At 37.5% G+C, this 24,183-nt stretch overlaps 1 protein-coding gene across 1 annotated transcript in view; it reads right to left on the bottom strand.

Moving 5' to 3' along the window:
• The window catches only part of lama2 (laminin, alpha 2), a 189,317-nt gene that overhangs the window by 13,836 nt on the left and 151,298 nt on the right, over nt 1-24,183 (bottom strand). Inside the window, exons 44-64 of the mRNA XM_062436956.1 lie at nt 23,066-23,182; nt 22,798-22,961; nt 22,435-22,573; nt 21,254-21,356; nt 20,517-20,633; nt 18,906-19,088; nt 18,422-18,427; nt 17,570-17,724; nt 16,701-16,844; nt 12,401-12,534; nt 10,997-11,156; nt 10,774-10,898; nt 10,368-10,530; nt 9,795-9,939; nt 9,392-9,530; nt 8,459-8,470; nt 7,719-7,839; nt 5,905-6,060; nt 5,180-5,215; nt 1,276-1,427; nt 975-1,142 (exon numbers count right to left, since the gene is read on the bottom strand). Coding sequence (XP_062292940.1) covers nt 975-1,142; nt 1,276-1,427; nt 5,180-5,215; nt 5,905-6,060; nt 7,719-7,839; nt 8,459-8,470; nt 9,392-9,530; nt 9,795-9,939; nt 10,368-10,530; nt 10,774-10,898; nt 10,997-11,156; nt 12,401-12,534; nt 16,701-16,844; nt 17,570-17,724; nt 18,422-18,427; nt 18,906-19,088; nt 20,517-20,633; nt 21,254-21,356; nt 22,435-22,573; nt 22,798-22,961; nt 23,066-23,182 — 2,639 coding nt within the window. The remainder of the gene's footprint in view (nt 1-974; nt 1,143-1,275; nt 1,428-5,179; nt 5,216-5,904; nt 6,061-7,718; nt 7,840-8,458; nt 8,471-9,391; nt 9,531-9,794; nt 9,940-10,367; nt 10,531-10,773; nt 10,899-10,996; nt 11,157-12,400; nt 12,535-16,700; nt 16,845-17,569; nt 17,725-18,421; nt 18,428-18,905; nt 19,089-20,516; nt 20,634-21,253; nt 21,357-22,434; nt 22,574-22,797; nt 22,962-23,065; nt 23,183-24,183) is intronic.

Genomic DNA, 24,183 nt, shown 5'->3' with positions numbered 1-24,183 from the left:
TAAACTCATGTATAGGTGCTGGGAAGAGGAAATCGAATGAGAGCGAATTGAGATAAATCAGCATGACAATATACATATAGTATAATACACATCCAGTTTCATCATTGGAAATAACCCAGCATTAAAGGCACACAGGCCAGCAGTATGGAGGTAGACAGGTGTATATTAGGTAGAAGTGATAGCGTCAGCGTGGTGGGATAATAGGGGTGAAATGAGGTGAGAGATGGACAAACAGACACAAACAAACACACAAAGATGAGAGAGGAGTGTAATTTGAGTTATGAGTATGTTTATGATTTTGGACAGCTCTATTACTGCTGTTCAGGCAGAAAGAGACACTGGCTTTATCATCATCATCACCATCATCATGACCTCCTGAAATCATATTAACTACGCTTTAACCTAACAGTGTATGAGGTCAAATTTAGCCCTATCATCTACTGACAGTAAACATTGCAGAGTGTTTATTAGTGCATAAAAGCTGCCCTGTTTGAGTTTGATATAAAAGGTTTAAAGTGAACAGTTTAAGTCTACTGTATAAGATTTTTTTTCAGTGTTGCCTGTTTCAGTGTTTAACCTGGCGGAGACCAATAAATAACCCTAATCAAAAGCTGACTGTGTTTTTGCCCCAATATTCATGTGATGTCAGAACCATATCACACTGTAGATCAAGCAAAAGAAACAGATAAAAAGAGTACCAGTTATTTCTAATTCTTTTTGATATGATCAAATAACAACAACAGTTTTGATGGAAAAATAAATACAAAATCTCTCCGCATTGCTAATAGATCTTCATTAAAGTAAGTGGCCAGGGTCACATGGTCATTAGAATTTGTTTTGGATGATTCAGCCATAAAAAAAGTATACTGCTCCAATCTGCTAACAATATATAACAATGGTTAGTTCAAGAAAAAGTTAACATTAGCTCTCTGACCTATTAAATACATTGTATACATTGACTAGATTTTACTTACACAGAGTTGATCATAAGGTTCCATATACATCCCTGGAATGGGATGTTGGATATATGCTTTACTTCTGCAGGAATTCCACCGAGGAAGATACGCTGCAAGTTTACAGGCTGGTTGTTGGGAAGCCGCGTGTGACTTTTGGCCTCCTCATCTACTTGAACTGAAAATGATCTGGAACAAAAAAACCCACAAAGAGACAAATGAGTAAAATTGATTATGCAGTGTAAAACTTTTTCAACATATACAAAAATGACTGTTGCACAGGTAGGAAACACAAACTGAACAGAACTACGCACACACTAACCTGTCAGGTAGTCTTTTGATGCGCAGGGAGTGCTCTCTTCCATCATTCAGGATGCCTTGCTCAGGCAGTCTGATGACACGGCCTGTACTGTGGCTGCCGGTATTCACAAAAACCTCCAGAGAGCCTTTGCTCAGAATGACCGAGAGGTAGGGCTGCAGGAGTTGGAGATAAACTTTATTAGCTGTGGAAATCTGTACATCCAAACTACTCTCAGGGCACAGGGCTGGGGAGAGGAGATGAAATCGAGAAGAAAATGTTCACCCTAGATGCATGAAAGAAGGGCTTTGAATTTCACCCTCATACCAAGACCTATAAAGGCAATTCATCTAGCATTACTGACTGAAAAGGCCAGCAGAAAGATATGAGAATTTAAAGGAAATGAAGAGTTCCCAGCAAATATTTTGATGCAGATGTTGATATGACAGCCTGCTTTAATGTGAAAACCCCATGTACCTTGGCAAAAAGGTCAAGGTTTTCACCTATCTCAATATCTACTACGACATTCATGATTCCAAGAGGATGACTCTTAATGCGTTTGGTGTTCCTGACTTTTCTGCTAGAACCAAATGTGTAAAATGTGTAAATCTAATTCCTTTATTGTGAAAAGCTGGTATAAAATTTAGCACAGACATTTATGTTCCCCTCAGGATGAATTGATGACACCTTAACCTTTAATCCAGCACCATCATCTTGTCAGCATTTTTATTTTTTCAATACTTTGGTTTATGACCAAATATCTAAAAAAAACTAATGAAGTTCTCATCAGTGTCAGCTGTACTTTGTGTTTAGAGCTAATTACTTAATGTTATACTAACCTAAAATTATGAACGTGGTACAGTAAAAATCCAAATGTGTCCTGGTCAAGGTAGACCGCAATAACAGTTAGTTACAGACTATATACTATACGACAACACAAGCTTATAGAAGTTGCAACGGAATGTTCAGTTGCCCTTGGTAGTCTTCAATTTAGATTAAACTTCCATCTCCTGCATGATGCTATTTGTTACATGTTTGTCAGGAACAGGAGAGGAGGAGAAAGGAAGGACATTGGGAGAAAACTCAACAGATGAGAAGTAAAAGGAGGAGAAAAGACATACATGAAGGAGAGGAGACTGGGGATTAAAGAGTAGAGAAAAGGCAAAGGGGAAAGGGGAGAAGAGCAGGGGCATATATGGAGGTATATAAAGAGAAATTGGGAGGAAATAAGGGAGGGTGGAGTGGAGAGGAGAGGAGAGGAGAGCAGGGAGGAAAGGATAACAAGAGATGAGAGGAACAGAGAGGAGAGGATAATAGGGGGAAGAGATGAGAGGGCAGAGAGCAAAACAGCGAGAGAGATAGAGATGGGGAGAGAGAGAAAAAGGGAGACAGACAGAGAGGTGCTAGAGAGCAGTGGTGCAGGGTCAGGCTAATTTGAATTTTAATTCACTGTGTGCCAGAGGGCGAAGTGGGAGACAATTTACCACCTGAAAATGGAATTTCAATTTGAGGTCGGGGACAAATTGAACTGAGATGTAGCTACAACATGCCTCTCGCTGCGGCGTCTTTCACACACTCACTCACTCACACACACACACACACACACACACACACACACACACACACACACACACACACACACACACACACACACACACACACACACACACACACACACACACACACACACACACACACACACACACACACACACACACACACACACACACAGGTAGATATAAAGGAATGCACAGACACACACACACAGGTGCACAAACGAAGACACATGTCACACATTCAGACAAAGGCAGACTACCACAGATGAACTCATTATACACTGAAGCAAAGATACACACAGACACACACATACAAGTCCAGACACATGTAAACAGACAGCCATGAAAACAAATACACAGAAGACTGTGCATGCAAAGCAACAGGCTTGCAAAAGCCTACACATGTACTTATACACATTCACCAAAAACAGACAAAAAAAAAAAAAAAGTACAAAAACACGCCAGCAACACTCCCTTGCAACTTTGATATTTTAAATCTTCAAATCTTCCTGCTTTTGAAATTTATAATAATATGACATTCTGGCTTTGGGTTCGGTGTCTATGTCTATAACGGAACTAACCTCAGCACCGAATGCAGACAGGTTGGTGCAGATCATGGGTCATTCATGTCTTTTTTGTAAAGATGCTTTACTTTTTGATTTGGCAAAACAGAGCCAGAATGTCTGTTAACATTTAACAATTCTTCATTACGCCATAAGAACTACATTTTTATGTTTACCACTGTGGTTATAAACATGGAGTATGGGTGATGATGATTTTTTTCTACTTTGCAACACTTTTGAAAATGTTTTTTAGACAAAACATTTATTGATCAATTGAAAAAATAATCCAGAGATTATATATGATAATAATCTCTCCAGGAAGATGTACTGCTTCAGTCAGAGGTATATTTTTACAAGGTACAGCAAGGTGTGAGCACCTCTTCTGCTGATCATCTTTTCGTGATGAGCAACGCTTCTTTCATGTATATCTTACACTGTATTTTAGCCAAATCACACATGTTTTTTCCATCCTCTGTCCTCACTCTATCTTTTTGGCTTCATATCTCAGTCTCCTTTTTATAGCAGACTTACTGTTTGCCCTTTTTTATATTTTGTTTCCCCCTCCACTAACTAGACTTTCTTTACCTACCCTTGGTTTGCTCAAAGGATCTTCTTTTTTCTTTTTCTCTTCTTTACGTCTCTCCTCTCTAATATCAAATGTCCCCATCTTAACATTTTTCTCTTCTCTCCTCTGTTCTTCTCTGCCCTTGTATTATTTTTCTTTTCAGCTCTGCTGTTCCCCCTCTATCCTTCCTTTCACCTCTAAATCTCCCTCTTCTTTCCCTCCATCCTTTGTCTCCTGTCCCCTTCTCTCTCCCTCCGTCTCTGTGTCCCTCTCTAAAACATCCATTAGTCAGGGCCAAGTTGAGTTGATGGTGTTTTTAACCTCGCTTAACCTTACTACACACTGACAGACTCACACTCACACACTCACACACACACAGCCTGCCAGCATAGTTAGTAAAAATAGATTTATGCCTCCAACAACCAGTAATGATGGATAAGCCAGAGGTAACCCTCTGTCCTCTGCCTCACACATGCATACACACACGCATAAACATGGATACACATTTAATTTTGCATTCATGTGAGCAGCATGCTCACATCGAATGAGGCACACACACATACACATTATGCTAAAACACACATGCACACACATACACAAATATGGACACATATAACAATATATGCACACAAACATACACACCACCTGCAAATATGAATGCATCTGCAAACTAGTAATTACACAACAAATACACTGTTTCTCCTGTAGAGATCAAATATATATATATAATATTTATCAGTGCTTAGGATGAAAGAGGACAGTATCAGTACTCAAAGGACAGAGACTTCAAGTGTATATGTGTATACGTACGTGTGTGTGTTTAGCTGTAAGACAATCTAATCAGCATAGTTGCCAACAAACTCAAATCTCATTAATATGCACTCATGGAAACTTCATTCACTTTGAAAGGGTGCCTGTGTGCTTGTATGTGTGTGTGTTTGCATGGTCAGCTAAAAGCTAAGACAGCTACTACACATATGGATAGATCAACAGTCGCTATATGGGTGTGTATATCTGTGTATGTGTGTTTGTGCATCTTTGAATGGGTGTTTCTGCGCGTGTGTGTGTGTGTGTGTGTGTGTGTGTGTGTGTGTGCATTTTTGGATAAAAAACAATCCTATTAGTCTAGTTGCCAAAAAAATGCAAATCTCATTAATATACACTTATGAAAACGTCATTCACTTAGGGAAAGGGGTGTCAAATTTGGGTGTACATGAATGTGTGTGTGTGTGCGTTGAACCCACCTCTGCTGACTGTCTGCGTTTCCTCTTTTTCCGGGTCTGTAATGGAAACGTTTTAAGAAAAAAGAGAATAAATGTGCTTTATTGTATAACTGTTGGTATGTGAATCATTTCTTAGGAATTTTCCTTTAAATATGTACACAACTTAGTACTATAAAGGACAAATAGCCTGCAGAATCACACTGTATAAAGCCTTGTTTTGCCAGAGGTCGGCTGTTAATATAACATATTAACTTTTCTGAGTATACTTGATTTAACATTTTATGTTAGGTCTGTAGTTTTCCAGTAATTTTCTATTAATATCCAGAAAGGTTCTGTGAAATAACAACAGTATCAGTATGTAATTTAGTACTAATTATAGTATTTAATTGCTTTGCTCAAAATTAATTGAGTTCATTTAACTAGTGTTACTAGTATAACATAGAAAGTCTATTTAGCACTGCAAACATGACATTTTTCTACAGGTCAGCATATAATTCAATATATACAGTGTGAATATATACACACAGAAAAGTTTTCATACTATATTAACAATGATTGAATATATATTTAGTTTAAAATGGAACAGTTCTTTTTTCCTACATTTAGTACCAAATTACATAGTTATTGGAAATGATGGACCAGTAAAATGAACCCATACACAAAATCTACTACTACTACTCTACTAGTAGAGTATAAAGCAAAGAAGTGAGTCACAGCTTAAATGAACAAAACAGATGACACCAAACCTGCTGGCTGATTGGTGGAACCCCTCCTACTGCCAACAGTATGGTCCCTGTGTCCGCCAGAGTGCTGAATGACAGGCTGATCTCAGTTTTGATCGCCAGCGATAGGCCACTCAGCTCCATATATCCTGGCTTAGAGAAACTGACTGTGTGCAGTTTCTACGAGACAAAGATTAAAAAGTTGTAGTTTAAGTGGACTTTAACATAAATTAATCAATACATCATTTTAGTCTTTTACAAATCACCTTCAAATGGAAAAATAAAAAATTATCTGAAAAGTAAAAATAGGGTGGGGTGGGGGGGGGGCTGAGTTTGAATGATTAATATAAGTCATGAACCTCTTATTACTTTTACTGTGGTTCTAAAGTGGAAATAATATGTATACAGGCACACACACACACACACACACACACACACACACACACACACACACACACACACACACACACACACACACACACACACACACAGAAACTTTCCTCTTTGTTGCACAGCAGAGAGGAATAGAAAGACCTTAACTCTACACACACTCAACCCTGGGCCTTTCTAATCCTTTCTACACTCTGTAAGCATGCCATCATGCTTGTATAAATGACTGTGTAACTTTGAGGAAAACTGATTAATTGGTAAACACTCTTTTTTGTGTACATGGAAAAAGAAGTCAGTTTGAACCGATCATTTAATTTCTGACCTTGATCTCTCACACTTTTTGCATCTTTTATATTTCATGTGTCAAAGCCAGTTTTAATGCGATAACGGACACATTTATTTAAAAAATCAGGTAGAGAAAGAAAAATGTGAATGAAATCACTAAAGTAGGAAAGGTAAAAGAGGCCAGGTGAAGCAATGGGTAAACGAGGAAGAAATTGCTCAGGTTAAACATGTCGAGAGCTTTTAAATCATAGCTATGCATACCTGTATGTTAGATATTCATTTTCCATGTAAATATTCACCCATCTTTTATTCAATCACACAATGACACATACACACAGACACATAAAAATACCAAAAATGTAAGCGGTATAGCTTAAGATTATCTATAAAGCTATTAAAAAGGGACGTTTCAACATATCTGTACAATACAAATACTAAACTAGATGGTCTGTTTTACATATGTGTTACATGAATTGAATAAACATGAATAACATGTGTTAATGGGTCAATGACGTATAAGGATTTTCAACAACTCAATTTTAGAATAAAAATACAAGCATATCTAATGCAGTAGTTCAAACATTCAGAATGTTGTGTACCTGAAAATTCATATTACAATTTGAAAGTGATTTTAGTGGGGTATTTCAAGTTTAATTGGCACTGGCCTGAAAAAAAAGTCATTTGGTGCGACCATGATTCATCTTGAAATATCTTATCTAAATAAAAGATCGTCATTTACAAACATTTAAAAAATATTCAAATACTTTGTTTTCAAACACTTTATATTACTGAAAACTTGTAAAAAAAGATGTGAAGCATGTTAAGTAAATTGATTTATTTCAAGATGAATCATGGTCGCACCACATGACTCTTTTTAAGGCCAGTGCCAATTAATCTTGAAAAACCCCACTAAAATCACTTAATTTCAAATGTATAATATGGATCTTCAGTTACACAACATTCTGAATGTTTGAACTACTGCATTAGATATGCTTGTTTTTTATTATTCTACAATTGAGTTGTTGCAAATCCTTATACGTCATTGACCCTAATATGAATTTGTGATCAAATGGATTATATAGTGTATTTACACTACAGTAAATGCATGTATATAAATGTACTGCACTATAGCTATAAACATACAGCTAAGTGGACACTCTTACCTCTAAGTTACATCCTTTAGTGACTCCATTATAATCTGAATTACTGAGGAGATTATACGGCTTTCTGGACACTTCAATCTCCCGAAGACAGCCTGCATAACGCTTCAGAGTGATCTCTGGCCTATGAAGACATTATGAGAATTTTAGCAGCGAGAATATAAAACTGAAGAAATTACAAACTCTGCAGACTTTCCTGTCTCTCAGCAGTGTGACATAATATAAAAAATGCTAATTTACTGCAGCAGTGAAGCTGTTGCATTATGTATCCAGAAGCAGAGCGACATCTGAACATCAACAAGAATAATCTGAATATGGCGTTTGTCCTGTCCACACTGAGCATGTTTTTACGTAGCAGCTAAATGCACCTTTTGTAACTGCTTTCAGTTAAATAGGCCTTTGTGTTTGTAGCTCTGCAAAAAAACATTATTTTCAGTGCTACAAAATTTGGTGGAGACACTCCACATCAAAAATACAATTTGAATGTGATAATGGCAATCACAAATGCCTGGAAATTCCACTTAAATGTTGCTGAACAGATAAACGCCACATTCAGTTTGCTGAAGGATAGAAAGAGTGATTTCCAGCTGCTGTGTGGAAGAGCAAGAGCCTTCAGAGGCCAGCCAAGATATAAACATTCATTCACTGTGCATCAGTGTGGATAGCCTCATGCAGAGGGCAGTGTACAGTTAAATTTACAACATATGTGATTATGGCATTTGTATATGTATTTATTTATTTACCTGGCTTTCATGCTGTTAAGACAAAACATGACATTAAAGCATTAGGACATTTTACAAACATATTTAACCCTCATCCTACCAACATATTACTAACCCTAACCCTGTGGACCTGAAGAGTAAACTACTATAAGAAACAACATTTACTTCAAAACTTATTTCTTTTAAAACATTATTAGTTATGGAATTAATTTAAACCTTTAATGACATCTGAAAAAAACCCTACTATTATTATAATATATATAATATTATTATTGTTACAGTTAATTTGTATATTGTGTAAAACTAAAATTTAGGGTATTCAACAGCACATGAGGAAATCTAAGCCTACTGTATCTGTGTCTGTCTCTGACCCCATCTAATAGTATGTAATATTTTAAATTAGTACCCATGGCAAACATGAACTCAATAAATAGTTTCATATATTAAAACAGAAAACAGTGATAGGAAGTCATTAGTAACAAATTGATTGACAAAATAATAAAATGTTTTAATGATGAAGAGCACCCATGAGATATGATAAACGAATACCTCTGGGGTCTGTGGGTACCCCGGTTGGTAATGACTAAACTCAACCTCTATTATAGCTTTAGGTTTATTGACAGCGCTAATATATTTCAAAATGCAACATATGAGACTTTGTCAGGGATAGAATGACACAGTCTGGACTTATTTCCATCATTTTTGTTCATCAACCATTTAACCTGCTGACACATACATTTTTTTAATGACATCCTTAAATAAAAGGTGTGAAAATTATAATTGGTGAAGAGCCTCATTGTACTTGATCAGCAATTAAATTTGGAAAAAAGTGTTTGTTTAATGTCATTATATATTAACTTTAAAATCGAATATACAGCACATATTATGGCCTTTTTTGCAATTAATCCAGTACATGTATGTGAGTGTCTTAAATGAACACAGTAGTGTGTGTACCTGTAGTTTCCAATGGTAGGAAGCCCTCCAAAATAGATTGTCTGGTTTTCCTTGAGGTTCAGACCAGTAGCCGAACCCAGAGATATGGCCACTAGCTTCTCCTCAGCACTGCTGTCAATGTCCACGACAGTCACCGTGGCTTTATAAAAAGTTACAGAGACGTTAATAACAGCAGGCAGAAAGAATTGTATGGTTTTGCGCAGTTTATTCTAGGATAGTCTAGTCAGGTCTTGTCAAATGTGTAATGAAGTTTGGATTCCTCTGGTGCAACGTTGTAGAGTCTAATTTAATGAGTTCGTTTAGCTCATTTGCTGATCTATAGTGATTTTCTCTCCTCTAACATCACTGCTGCATTTAATCATTAAAACATGTGACTGTCCATTTGTCTGTTGTTGTTCTGTACCTTGTTTCTTGTCTCGTGACATGGTGAGGAATTTCCAGCGGCCGTCATTGTGCCGGTTAGCTGATATGGCACTACCGACCCCTGACCCGAGGTCACAGTTCACCTTCACCTTGCCCTCTGACAGCTCCAGGGACAAAAAGTCCTTCTACAGAGACCAACAACCAGGAAGAAGGAGCTGTGAGGCACTGACATTTAAAACCTAACAACTGTAATTTATAGCATTTATTTCAAAAGAATGAGTTCATGGGTTTATACCAGAGGCTGAAAAGGTTTGATTATCTACAAAGCTGAATTAGTAGGACTTTTAAAAGCTTATTTCAGTGGCAGTTAGTTTTGTAACTTTTGCAAAATCAGCATACAATATATTACATTTGTAAACTGTGATGGCTGCACCCACAGCCACATCAACTAACTGCTTTCTCTCATTTATTGGAGTTTTATTTTTATTTTGACATAAATAATTTCTAGATGAATATATAATAATTAACACAACCAAATCATAGTTTTCCCTGACTGTCGAACCAAGATCTTTATGCTTTGGGTTTTGTATCCTTTTACATTTGACATACATACCATATCTTCAGAGGCCAGATACATGAGCAGAGCTTCAGAGGAGAAAGTTCTGAATTTGAAGGTAACGCTGGATTTGTTGGGGTTCGACTTCGCGCGTTGTACCACTGCAGCGTAGCCTTCCCCGTCCAGCTGGACAGTCCCCTCAACATCTGAACGCTGGGGACTAACAAACACATGGAAGATAGCCCACTTTTAATACGGCTCTGTTTTCTATTTGACTGACAGGTGAGTTTGAAATGTCACAAAGAACAGGATGCAAAGATGAAGAAGTAACCTTTTGAATATCAAAAGACAGCCACAAGAAAACTGATTGAGCTGTTTTTCATTTCAGAGATGTTGCATAATAGGAGAAAAGGAGATTTACATTTTATGAAAAATATAAAACTTTAACTGCGTGTTTGTATACCTCTCAACACATCCTTTACAGTCTCCCTCTCTCTCTCTGTAGTTCCACAGTCCGATAGGTTTACCATCCAAGAAAGTCTCCCCCATGCAGCCTGTGAATGTTTTCGTTCTTACAGCATCTGCATTCTAAAAGACGGAGAGAGAAAAATAATGATGGGGAGATAAAAAAAAGAGAGACAGACATATTTTTCATGTTATGCAGAACCGGAGAGACAGACAGATACCTTGACTTTGCCGAATATTCCTCCCACAAACAGGTAGGCGTTCTGGTCCACGTCCAGGATGGTGTAGGTTGTGGGCGAGTTGGCACTGGCCGGGGTCGGCATCATACCAGCCTTGGAGCCTTCCAGAGGATATACTGATATGGTTCCATTCAACCCATTACTGGAAAGCGAGGAAAGACAAAGAGCGAGGGGAGGAAGTTATTTTTTTTGCCAATCTGTATTTTCTGAAAGACATTTACGACGGAACATATTGGAGTCACTTGAAATCAGCTTTTACGAACTCTTGCTGCAAAAGATGAATGATAGAAAAGGCATTGTGGAACCAGTTTGTAGCAGTGGGACCACTAAGCTTTACAATGCAATTAATCTCACACTTTGAGTTCATTCTCAAAACAGGAGCTGCATGCCTGTATCGTGTGGGGGAACATTTCAAAGACTGATAGTCTGTGTGATTCTCCTGGAAAACACCTTTGGGAAATCTCTCGAATGGAAAGACATGGTGCAGGTGGGACGCCTGCTTGGTGTGAATGGGTCTTGCGTTGGATGGTCTATATACAGCACCACCTCAGTTTTCAAAGAGAAAAACTGGACCTGTAAGATTACACTGTATCTGTGCAATGAGGTGCCACAGGCTGTCAAGGCTGCAAACTCTTGATTTCCCAGGTGAAAAAACAATCTTTTACTCAGCAGTATGAATGAGATGATGTCTTGTGGTTTTTAGGTTTCCTTATTTTTACTATTCTCACTGGTTGTTGTTGGTTAGATCGGGTTACAGTGAGTGCAACGACCAGCAGTACTCCATATCCATACAGTAGCAGACTGAATGCTTCCCCATTCTGCTACATAGCAAGTACAGCTCCAGTGAAATTAGATTTTTTTAAACTTAAAATGTACACTTGTTCTTAATGTGTAGACAGTCCAATATGTGTATCTCAGTTTTTCTCCCTTCTTCACTAGCTCAATATATACATATACTCCAGAGTTTATGAAGAAAATTGTACTTTATTAAATCCAATTTTGACTCTGATTTCATTCATTCGATTGATTCAATTTCTTTTCTGCTCACCTTTTTTGTAGAAATAATAATAATGATTATAATAATAATAGGAATGTTTATAAAACCTGTGTGTCTGCATCTTATTAAGTTGTTGATGTCTATTATAGAGTGGAGTTAGTGTATATCTGTGTATCTAGATGTTTACTCTGCTTTGGATCTCTTTCGTGATGCTACTCTCCACAGGTGCTAATCCAATTAATATAGTATGACATAATGATTTTGTGTGTGTATCCTGATAATGCTTGTCAACATTCATGTTTTTCTAAGCAGACTATTCTTCATATTGTAGCCAACATCAGTGTTAGCTTTTGATGCATGATGCATGTATGTACGTGCACATTTCTTACCGTGACGCCTCTATTCTGTGCCAGTTCCCATCATAGATGGTGTGATGTGGGTATTCAACCATCCCTATGCCTGAACCCACATCCCAAAGGAAATTCACCTTCCCCTTGCGCATTTCCAAGGCCAAGAAATCAACCTGAGACACAAAGAAGACACAATCCTGAATATTCCATTTTTTGAATTTGACATAATGCACAATGTTGCTTTTGGGAGGTCAACATGTCAACATAGCCAAGAGAGTGAACTGAATGCACCTGAAAGGAGAGAGGAATACCTGAGTGAGATGGTGATACAATGAGACAGAAGATCGATCTATTTCATTTAGGGACTGTTTTACTGTATCCTGAGCAATTTATCAAATTTTGTGCTGATTGCATTCATTTAGACATCCGATTAAACTTGCATTGAAATTAGCCTCACAGGTTAACTACACTGTAATAAGATGCCATATAAAAAAGTTTCAATTAAGGTCTTAATTCAGGGAAGACGTGTACTGATGACCACACAAATCTCAACCAGATGACATCAGAGACACCTCTGGTCACCAGGTATAAATTAGGACATTTTTACTTTAAGCTTTATTTTCATATCAACACTCTACTGTAAAAAAACAAATAAATCATACATTGCTACACTTTGTACCATGATATGACAGAAGACCGGAGTTATTCAACATCTATTGGTGATGATGTCAAATGATTATTATTAATAAGTGTTCAAAATCTGCATGTATTACTCACTGCAGAGTATATATCATATAGGAAATAGTGAATGAGTGAAGAGTGGAGCAATTTCAGACTATCAGCTCTGGTTTGTTCTGAGGGTACAAAGTCTCAGGTTCTCACCATCTGTCTCCATAAGGGGATTTTCACAGTATCTTGCTGTATTTTGATTAATAGTCTTATGTATGAGCCAAAAAATTAATAAGAGAATTTTCGAGCATATGCTCTCATCTGGATACCGTCTCAGAAGTACACACTCACACACACACATCATTATTATTCATATAGTATTAAGCACAATTAGAGATTATAAGGGAGTCACATTTGAAGACACAAATGACACAAACACACATACACAAACATAAGTACACACACTTATCTTTCTAGTCTCTCCAGGGTAATGGTGATTATTCATTAGCGCAGATCACAGGGCAGCATCGTTACTATTCAACTAGCATTACACACTATTAGTGAAATGTTAGAGGTGCGCACACACACAGAAATACACACACACACACACCGAGCATTACTATTCATGTGGAATTCTTCACTATTAGAGAATATAAGTGAGCATGCACATGCATGCGCGCTCAAGTCTTTCCAGTCAGATGAAGCAAAGCAGTGATTTCTCAGGGGAAATCAGGCTAAAGCAGATAGCAACATAAACTTGTTGCTAATTGCTGCTGCTCGTTATGACACACACACACACACACACGCGCGCACACACATACCTGCCCACCCATAAACACACTTTGGGATTATCAGTGGTACCTTAACACTGCAATGTGGTATGTTTATAAGGGTATTAGTGAGTATGTGTCAAGAAGTATTAATTATTCTCATATTAGACAAATCACTCTGGGAGTAGGCTGTGCATGTGTGTGTGATTAAGCGACAGACAGAGGAACGAAAGTGTGCGTTTCTCTCTGTGCATGTAAAATTATGTGTATGTCTATAAGTCTTGAATGCAGACATTTTTAAGTATGATAAATGCTACACAATTTAAAGCGCAGTACCTCAACAATATATTAAATATGATTAATGCTTTAATATAAAACACCTAAAATATTTAACTGTCAACTGTATTTTTTATTTTGTCCGCAATAATGCCAGAGCTGTTCATGTTGCTAATGCAGATGGTACAAACCCTCAAACAACAGGAGCAGCTCTTTCTTCCCCCTAGGAATGCTGTCCAACAAGACATCCGTGAGATTTCAAAACTTCTCACTTATCAGACCATACACAACATCCTACAAACAGCAATGATCGCAATAAGAAAAGCCCTCGCCTCCTGCATGGCCACTAAACCAGACCACCGACCCTGCAACCTTTGACCGTTCTCCGAATGCTTGCAACATGGAAAGACCGATTCACATCCCAGTGTGAGCTGATGGCACATCTTGGATAAATATCTCCTACCGCTGGCTATCATAACTCACATCTAAGAACCAGTCACCCACAGAGACCGGCTAGGGGCGACTTTAATCTATGAATTCTGATTTTGGGACTCAAATAACAAACCAAAGAACTGAAGATCACCGGGTAAAATAGCATCAAAGCAGCAGACAGCTTGCAAGTGATCACCGACAACAACATGGAGAACCAAGACTTGCTGCACAACATGCCACACCTCAGTTACACACACACACGCGCGCACACACACACTCACAAATGGCATAGACCCCTGCCATTTTCAATCAGGCTAAAACTCTAAGGACAATTAATATTGTATGTTTGTATGTGTGTGTCGCAATATTTGTCTTCTTTAGTTAGTATTACACTGCCTTTAAGCCAGGAAGTGTATCACTGACACAATTCCATCATCTTTGCTAATACTAACACAATGTTTAGTACCATTCTGCTTGTTTCATGCAGTCAAAACACTAAATCTACTATCCACAATGCATGTTTATAAATCATGCAGCATTCAGGAGTTGAACTCGCCTGCCCTCAGACAGCAGGGGACTGATTTTGCCCCTGTCTCAGAACTCTGCAATCCCATTGATTGGCCAGGATGTATCATCAGGATGGGCAGACTAAAGCTTTATAATAGTCTCTTATCTGAGAAACCATGCTTTTCTTTTCTTTCATTTTTGGCTGGTTGAATCGATGAGAGTTGTGAAAATTCTGGTCTGAAAAGGCTATTCGAAACCATGCTTTTCACCAGTTGAATGGGGCCTGTCTGAGGTTGAATGAAAGAGCATGTGGAAGTGAAAGTCTGAAGTTGGAAGTCAAGAACATACTAGTTGAAACCGAGCCAGTCGGAAAAGGCTAGCTGGAATTGTGAGTCATGAATGGACAAGAACAACTAGAAGAGAATAAACCAGACGCTCTCCTCCAATGGGAACTTTTGCCAAACCCCGGACCAACTAACCTAAGTTATTCATCATTTCGAATTCGAGATTCCAGCTCCACGCCCCAGCATATCCAGTTCCACTCACTGCGGGAAGCCACCCCAGGGAGCAAGCAAGTATTTCTACAAAATCCCCATTAACTTGCTTCAAGGCTGGCGCTTTCATAATTGGTAACTTTAATTGGCAATTCAGACATAAGCTACTGTACCGTTAATTTGACTTGCTGCTTCTCAGGTAACAGTCATCTCATCAGTCTATCAGGTCCTTCATAACAACTACACAATAGATAACTCCGCATCATTCATTTTAATCATTCACTTGCCAAGGTACTTCTCTTTTCTCCCCCGTGTCTTGTTTGTAATTGTAGTGTTTAGTAGTTGTAGCTGCAGTATTAGTAATAAATGTGTGTTCTTGTGTTTGCAGCTCAGTCACATAACCTTGAAAGACCTACTCCTTTATAATATCATAATTAGAATGAATAACAATCATAATTCTAATTGACTTCTCTTGTGTGGCTGTTAAGGAAAACTATTTCCCTATTATTACACAAACTCTGATATAAGTAATGCTGGCGCTCAAATACTTTCATATTTGAGTCATGCACAATAATAATTCATATTTCTCCCTTTGAATCATAATAGGTGCACAGATTCCTACAGCATTAACAGTATAGACAAAATTTGACACATTTTTGCTAGAACTATAAAGACATATTAGTTGCCCAAACAGACTTAATGAGCAGTCAAGTGTTAATTTGAAGCAATGCATTATTATCATGGGCATGCACACTGTTGAAAATGTGAATGAGAATGAATATATCTAATTATACCTTTGGCTTGCAGCGTAAATGATAAATAACAAGTAGAAACAGTTCTGGCTGGAGCTTCTTAATCTGTGGGGCCCAACTTCTACCTTTTTTGGGGTATTTTGGCATTATTTAGGTTCTAATGTGAACAATGCTGATTTGTGGATTAAGATTATGGTGAAATGTAACCCTATACAGTAGCATTTCTGGTTATAGGTAGGTTTAAGATAAGTCTCCAGCAAAGAACTACAGAAAAATGTCCAAGTATTTTCATTGTGTGTTCTCTTAAACATTCAATATTGGAAGGACAATTCATATCCACTAATGTAGTTTTGACAGTGGTAGACCTATAGTCAATTTTGTGTATTTGTGCCAATTTCTGCTGTATATGATGTACAGTTAGTATATATGGTGTACTTACATATTTGGCTGATCCCAGGTAGAAGAGCAGGTTATCAGGTGTGGTGGTTTTGACGTGAAGGATGATGGTGTTGTAAATCCCCTTTAAGATATCAGGGCGGTAACTACGGAGACAGTCCCCACCTGACGACACTGAAACTTTGATCTAAAAACAAGGACAAAGACAAATGATGACAGTTCGTCCATGCATACAGTATCTTGCACCACATATTCAAGTATGCATTTGTATCTTATGTAGTTAAACCCAGTAAAATAACAGATTTCTTTTTGTAGAGGATAATACAACCACTGACATTTGAACATAATTGATGTTGTATTTGTATTTGTATTTTATTTGTATAATAGATTTCACTCACATTTTAGGTGGAGATTGACATAAATGTTAAATATTTAATTCAAAATTCAAAGCTGGAAAAATGCTCTTTTTCATAGAAATATATTTGTTGTTTTTATTTTTAATTGCTTGGTGCCTGCACCTCATTACTGTCTCTTGTTGAGTACGCTTTAAGTGAGTAGTTGTCTTACATCACCTTAAATTTAACAAAATTAACCAACCAAAAAATACATCATGTTGATATTATAATCAGACCAATTACTGTAGCTTACCTTTGTTTTGGTTGTTATAACATAGTGTCTTCTTTATTTAGACAATTACACCAGAGAAGGCTTCAAGCTAAATTAAAAGTACAACCACTACACCACCAGACAACAATACTAAATACATTCTAATGTTATACAAATAAATTCACAGGTATTTAATTATTAAATCATGGTAAATGACTGCAAAAACGACTGTTTCGGGGCATACACTTAAACTCTACTTGAGAAATGCTCTGAAGGACAGTTGTACATGTTTATTTGTTGACTCACTGAGTTAGCTTGTTTCCTGGCTTGCTTGATCAGTTCCTTGATTTGTGAGATGTTTCGGCTCAAATTATCCTGCAGCTTTTTGATTGGCTGCAGCTTTTCCAACAGCCTATCAGCTTCATCCTCTAAATCTTTGACTTTGGCTCCTGCAGCATGGACTGAGGAGAGAGATAAAGTACAGTAGTGATAAAGAACCAGTACAGTAGTTGTTATCGTCAACCCTATATATTATAGCCGAGAGAGCGTAGAGAGCCGGTGCATAAAGAGCGAGGAGAGGATGAGAAATTATGGCAGCTGAGGAAATCACTGATATTACTCAAGGAAGGAGGAGAAATATAGAGGAAAAGCGAGAAGGATGGGAAAGCCAGTAAGAGCCAAACAAATTAGTGTTGCTCTGCATTCAAAGAGAAGCTTTTCTACATATATATATATATATATATATCATACAGGCTTGAAAATGGAGGAAGACAGAAAGACTAATCCATGCTTTGCAATGCACAGAGCGCTCATGCTCCAGCAGAGCAGAGTCATTATTAGGAGCAACTACTGTATACATTATAGCTATTAGAGATGGTGATTAAATGAATAGGTGATGCTCCAATACCGTTGTTGAAATCTGATTATAAGCCCCTCCAAGAAAATGACACTAACACTATACTGTAACATGATACAGTTTAAGTGATGATTTTATAATACTTCAATTATTTAGTACAGCAAACCTAAAAATGTCTAAAAGCAAATATTGGCAAAGGGTCAACATTAATCTCAACATTACTTAGTAATTGCAACATGGTATTGGTTCATCACTTAGAATAATAATAAGTGCTTTTATTGAGGTTAGTGAAATATACATACTTATAGCTGTGGGGATTGAAAAAGGGGAGACAAAGAGAAAAATATCAGATCTTGGTTAATGTGGTCATAATTTACCAATTTATGTGATTCAGACAATTACTTAGTATTACCAAAAAGGAAAATCATTAAGGTAAGACAGCCTTAGTTTCTATATTTCAATAGGTAATGGGGTTTCATGGGATTGTTGATAATTTGCTTAAGGAAATGCACACATAGGAACTAGACTATAATTCAAGTAAGTAAAGGAAAGGCACAAAATAGGAAACAAAACAGTTTTGTTAAACAAAAGTAGTTTGTTAGCCAAAAAATGTTGTGTATTAAAACATATTTAGAGTGCAGTAACAGTTCTTATAGCTTGTTCTATTCCTTAATACACAACTTCCATCAAAAGGGAGTAAAATTTAACTACACCGATCCAAAAACATTTTAATGCTTCTTCTCCAACTCCAACTACTATGTAAATAGGTAATAGTAAAGCACTTACTGTCTTTCTCTGGGTCTTGGATCATCTGATTGGCTGCATTGACAGTGTCCTCCAGCTCGCTGTAGTTCCTCTGTATGCCTTGGAGTTGCAGGTTCAAATCCCCGAGGCGCTCCAGGACGTCTATGGCCGTGGCATTTGCTTCAGCTGCTACAACCTTTGTGGCTGCTAGTTTAACTGCTGTATCTGTGAAATAATGAAATAAGCAAAAACAAAAAACCTAAAGAAATTACATATGTTAATCACAAGTACGGCATTATTAATTGTGGAATTATAGTATGATTTCGTTACGTATTCGGGTGATATTATTTGCTGATGGAGCATATTTTAATAAATGTTTATTGTGGAATTGATCATCTTCTAACCTGAGATGATTCTATATTGTAAGATTTTGTATTGATGCTTTTGCCTTGTTTTGAGGATGTGGAGCGGGGGGTAAAAACAGACAAAAAAGTTGGATTCCAGTTCAGACTTGAAAGCAGGACGTGAGTAATATGACTTTCATTTGAAACAATTTAGAAGTGACACTGCAATTGAAACAGTAGCTACTCACAGCTGTAAAAACAAATCACAACATTATAGGAATACATTTGTACTTTTTCTAACTTTTAAATATTCAGTTTGGTCCAGAGTCACAGTTTGACTACAGGACTGTTTGAAAATGATTCTGCATAACTTAATTTTACTGCAAAATGGGAATATGTATTAATTTCTTGTATATTAACTACCAAAACAGAGTACTATGCAGAGTATTATATAATGTTGTTGATACTTTAAAATATTAGTATGCAATGTGGGATATATCTTCAGTTTTAGGTTTTTTCTGTTGTACATCTAATCTGGGATGCTATAAACAAGACTATGAAGCTGACTCCTTGTAGTATAGAGATTATATACTGTAGATGGATTGAAGGAGGTGAGTCACTTCTTCATCTCACTAAAACCTTGTCTTTATTGGGCTTTTCACCCCTGCCTCAGGGACAACTCTCTGCTCCCCCTTTATTATTGCAGGATTTGTCTTGTAGATGCTATGAATACCAACCTTGTTTTGAAACATCATATGGTTTAGAGCAGGCTGTTAGCTGATTTTTAGTGGCTTAGACTGAAATCGTAATGATCACACTGGTGGATAACCGTTGCATTCAAACAACTAAATGTGGTCGCAAGGTTGAGTAAATTCTGTAGAGATGAGCGCATTAATCTTGTGGCCTGTAGCAATCTGCCCCACCGTGACTTGTTAGTGTTGTGTTATTAAAGGTGTAATAACTCACAGGGGTTAAATTCACTGGGATTTGAACTGAAAATGAAAATAGTTAACTTCTGGGTCTCATCCATTTACAGTTTGTAGTAGTTACATTTAACCGTTAGCTGCACGTTGATCCCGATGCAATCATGTGTATCATTTCGGTTCAGCAGCCTCCCTATCACTGCACTGCATTTCTGTGTGTCTCTGTGCGTATCTGCGAGTACTGACATGTGTCAAGTTGAGTTTACCAGAGCAACTGACCTCTATCCGTGCGCTGATATTGATCCATTCTCACTTTATCTCTCTCTCTCTCATGCACGCGCGCACACACGCACAGACACAAACACTGTGTATTTGTGCTTTCATACCATTGGGGATAGCGTTGAGGGTTGCCATGGTTCCGTTGACAGATTTGAGCAGGTCTTTGGTTTTGTCTCTCGCTGCTTTCACTCTGCCCTTCAGCCCGGCCACACTATCTGAATTCTCTACACACACACACACAAAAAGTAAATGATGATGATGTTTTGATTTGAAGCCAAGACTGCCTACTAATGAAAACTCTTCCGTTACTTCCCTAATGAAGAAGAGTGACTGACAAAAAGGCATATCAGCCAGAAGAAGAGTGACACTGATAACGATAAAACTTAATGTGTGTTTATACTGTAAATACATTATACACTGTAATCCATTAATCGATTACAGTTCCTTTTACACCAATTATTCGGCTGCATATATCTTTCTACTGTCTATATCTCATACAGACCAGATCCTCCACTGGGCACTTTGGGTACTGCTTTCCTCCAATCACAAGCATGTATTCATCCACTGAACTTTCTATAAATGTAGCCATCCAATCAGGATGCACCAGCCAGAATAACTGGGCTCCACATGTATTCTGGTAGTCACATCCTGATTGGCCGGCAACATTTATACAAAGTTCAGTGGGTGAATACGTGTGTGTGATTGGAGGAAAGTAGTACCCATAGAGTCTACTGGAGGGCTCCGCCAGTGCTTATAGTTAAGTGCTTAAAATATCGTAACCTTTGTTCTATACAGTATATGCATATATTGTACAGTATATACACATACAGTAAACTTACAGTACCTTTCACATCATTTTGAAGTTGCTTAGCTTGGTTCAGCAGTTCATGACTCTTCTGAAGAGCACCTTGAGCTTCTTCCCTCATTGGGACCTGTAAACCTGAAGCCTACACACACAAACACACAAACACACACAAACACAAACACACACACACACACACACACACACACACACACACACACACACACACACACACACACACACACACACACACACACACAATGTAACAGTGCAAAATCTGTGACTTCACTAATCTTCAACAAAAATGCCTCTGGAAAAACTTGGATCCCACACATGCATTAAATACCTTTCGCCATACATAAAAAGGTGCAGTAATCTGCATACTACCTTCCTGTAAGATCAAAGCACAACTACTTTGCATTGCTAAATGAGATTCTAAGAAAGGAATTCAACTTATATCTTTATTTCTTAGTCTTCATTTACTGTCTTACACTCTTTTTAAACTCCTATATTCTTTTTGCCCTTAGACCCTTACTTAGGTAAAATATTGGATGAAAAAATAAATAAAATGAAATGACAGAAGAAAAATGAAAAAGAAGAGTAAAGGAAAAAAAATCAAAGACAAGAAAATGTAACCAAGAAAAAAGGGGGGAAATAGGTAAAAGAGAAAATTAATACACACCAAAAAAAAGGAAAGGAAGAGGGAGATTTCAGGTGTGTGGTCATGGTAGTGAAAGAGAGAGAGGGATAAAAAAGAAGGGAAGAGAGGGACAGAGATGTGCTTTGATCTCTCAGCCATAACTAATGGAGAGCGCAAGCTTACATTACTGTTACTGCATGCAAGACACAAACACACGCACAACCATGAGCACACACACACCCCACCTCTTATGCTGAGAGTATACTAGCTAGAATGCTTGTACTTGTTACAGTATGTGTTCAATACCTTTATGTATGTGTGAAACACTTAACTGTGAGGTAGACTAAATACAGTATAAAAAGATTTGTAGTCAATATTTAATGCTTTTTACAATCGTCCAATAGAGAGTGCAGTGAAAAAATGGAAAGGGAGACTAATAGAGCCCAGAATGTGTTTGTAATAATGAATTGATAACACAGCAAAAAACAACTGGATACTTTTCAAATTAAAACCTGAAGAAAACAGCTATTTTGACTAGAAGTAGGTAGTAGTTATTTGAATTTTGATATGTGTGTCCTCTTACCAGTACTAGTGCTTCATGAGCCGTCTGTCTGGCTGCTTTTGCCTCTTTCTCTGCTGCATCAACATTTGCTTTAATGTTACTATAAGCCTTGAAGGCAGCTGTTGCATTGAAGGAGAGATTCTTAGCATCAGCCAAAATACTAAGATAAGAGAGAGAGGAGAAGACCAAAGAAACAACAGTTATCATGTGATTGTCAGGTTTTCGGTATTTTTCTCAAATGTCTTCGTTAGCATTTCAGCCGTTGTCTTTATAATTATCAAAACAATAAAATCAATTGAAGCAAAGGTTTGATATTAGTCCTTCATAAATGACTATAAGTGATTTAAAAAAAATGTCAATGTAATGTGTTTCTACTGCATCTACCCATCCAAAAGGGCGGCAGAGTCATTCAGCTGTTTGGCGTGTTCCTCTGCATCGTGTACGTGATTGGCCAGGCTGCCGTCACTCAAACCATCGGTGAGGCGTGTGACTTTAACATCCAGCTGGTCATGAAGAGGATTGAGTTCTTTTCCCATCTCCTCCAAGTCCTACAGATAGAAAGAGAAAAAACAGATTGAGTAGACCGGCTCATTCAAATAACTTTCTGTTTTAGCATTCATTGCTATGAAGGTCTCTACGCTGTTTTTAGCACCTCTAGCTCCTTGTTGATGTTGTCAGAAAGCTGGTTTGCTTCGCCCAGTAGACGTTCTCCTTCTCCAAGGACCTCCTGTGCTTCCTGTTTCACCCCGCTAACTGCAGAACGCTTCCTCTGCAAGAAAACATACCATATGAGCCATATGTTGCAACATATGAACATACATGTGTCTTATCCAAGTTTAACAACATTTCTAGGAGGTTGTCGAAAAGTGCTTATTTCACATTGAACATTTGTGTCCAAAGCTGCCTTTCCACTATTTAGGAACTGAAACGTTTTGACAGTATGAGGCAATCTGAAATTATGTAATAGTATTTTCAAAATAATACTTGGATGCCAACCATATACAATAGTATCAGAGTGTGTGGAAGTTGCAGTGTTTTTGCTCAGCTTGCTGAAGTCAAATATAAATTGAAACATTGGTTCTTAAAATAATTACACAGCAGTTATTCAATAAAAAATAAAAACTATTTATAGTAAAAAGAAAACAATAAAGGCAGTTAGAGACACACAATTAGCAATCTGATACATTAATTGAACTCAGTATAACCCTTAGTGTGAAAATATTCCACTTTTTCACTTTCTTCACTGCACAAAGCTACTCTTCACAGAGCAAAAGACTGCAGGGTCAGGGAAAGATAAAGACAGATATAGAGAAGGAGTGCACTGTAATGTGTGAGCGATCACTGCACAATGCTTCCTTTAGGACATGTATAATAATCTTGGCGATAAATGCTTGTTGTTTTGCTCTGTTAGGAATCTGTGCTGCCTGTAAGCTTTTCCTGATGATGAATCACATGCAGAGGGCTTAAAAGGAAACTGAAGATAGGCTGAGTCAGAGATGAATAGATAGTGAGATTTTTCACTCTCAAGGATTCTTTGAGTTTTTAGGTCCAAAACCAAAAGTCTTTGTAATGAGGCATGGGCTAAATACTCCCAAAGTAATCTATTACTCCACAACTGTTTCTACAATGTTTGGCATCACGGCTCTGTACTTCTTCTCACAGGAAACAATTTGTATGTAAGAAAACGTTCACAGATGTCATCAAGTAATGGTTGCCTGGCTGTTTTCTTTTGTACTTGAACAGAGTTTGGACATAACATTAACATGTCAT

The sequence above is a fragment of the Scomber scombrus genome, chromosome 17 (assembly GCF_963691925.1).
Source record: "Scomber scombrus chromosome 17, fScoSco1.1, whole genome shotgun sequence".
In the NCBI taxonomy this organism is placed as follows: domain Eukaryota; kingdom Metazoa; phylum Chordata; class Actinopteri; order Scombriformes; family Scombridae; genus Scomber; species Scomber scombrus.
The sequence above is the reverse complement of the archived record's forward strand: the minus strand, read 5'-3'. Positions and strand labels throughout refer to the sequence as shown.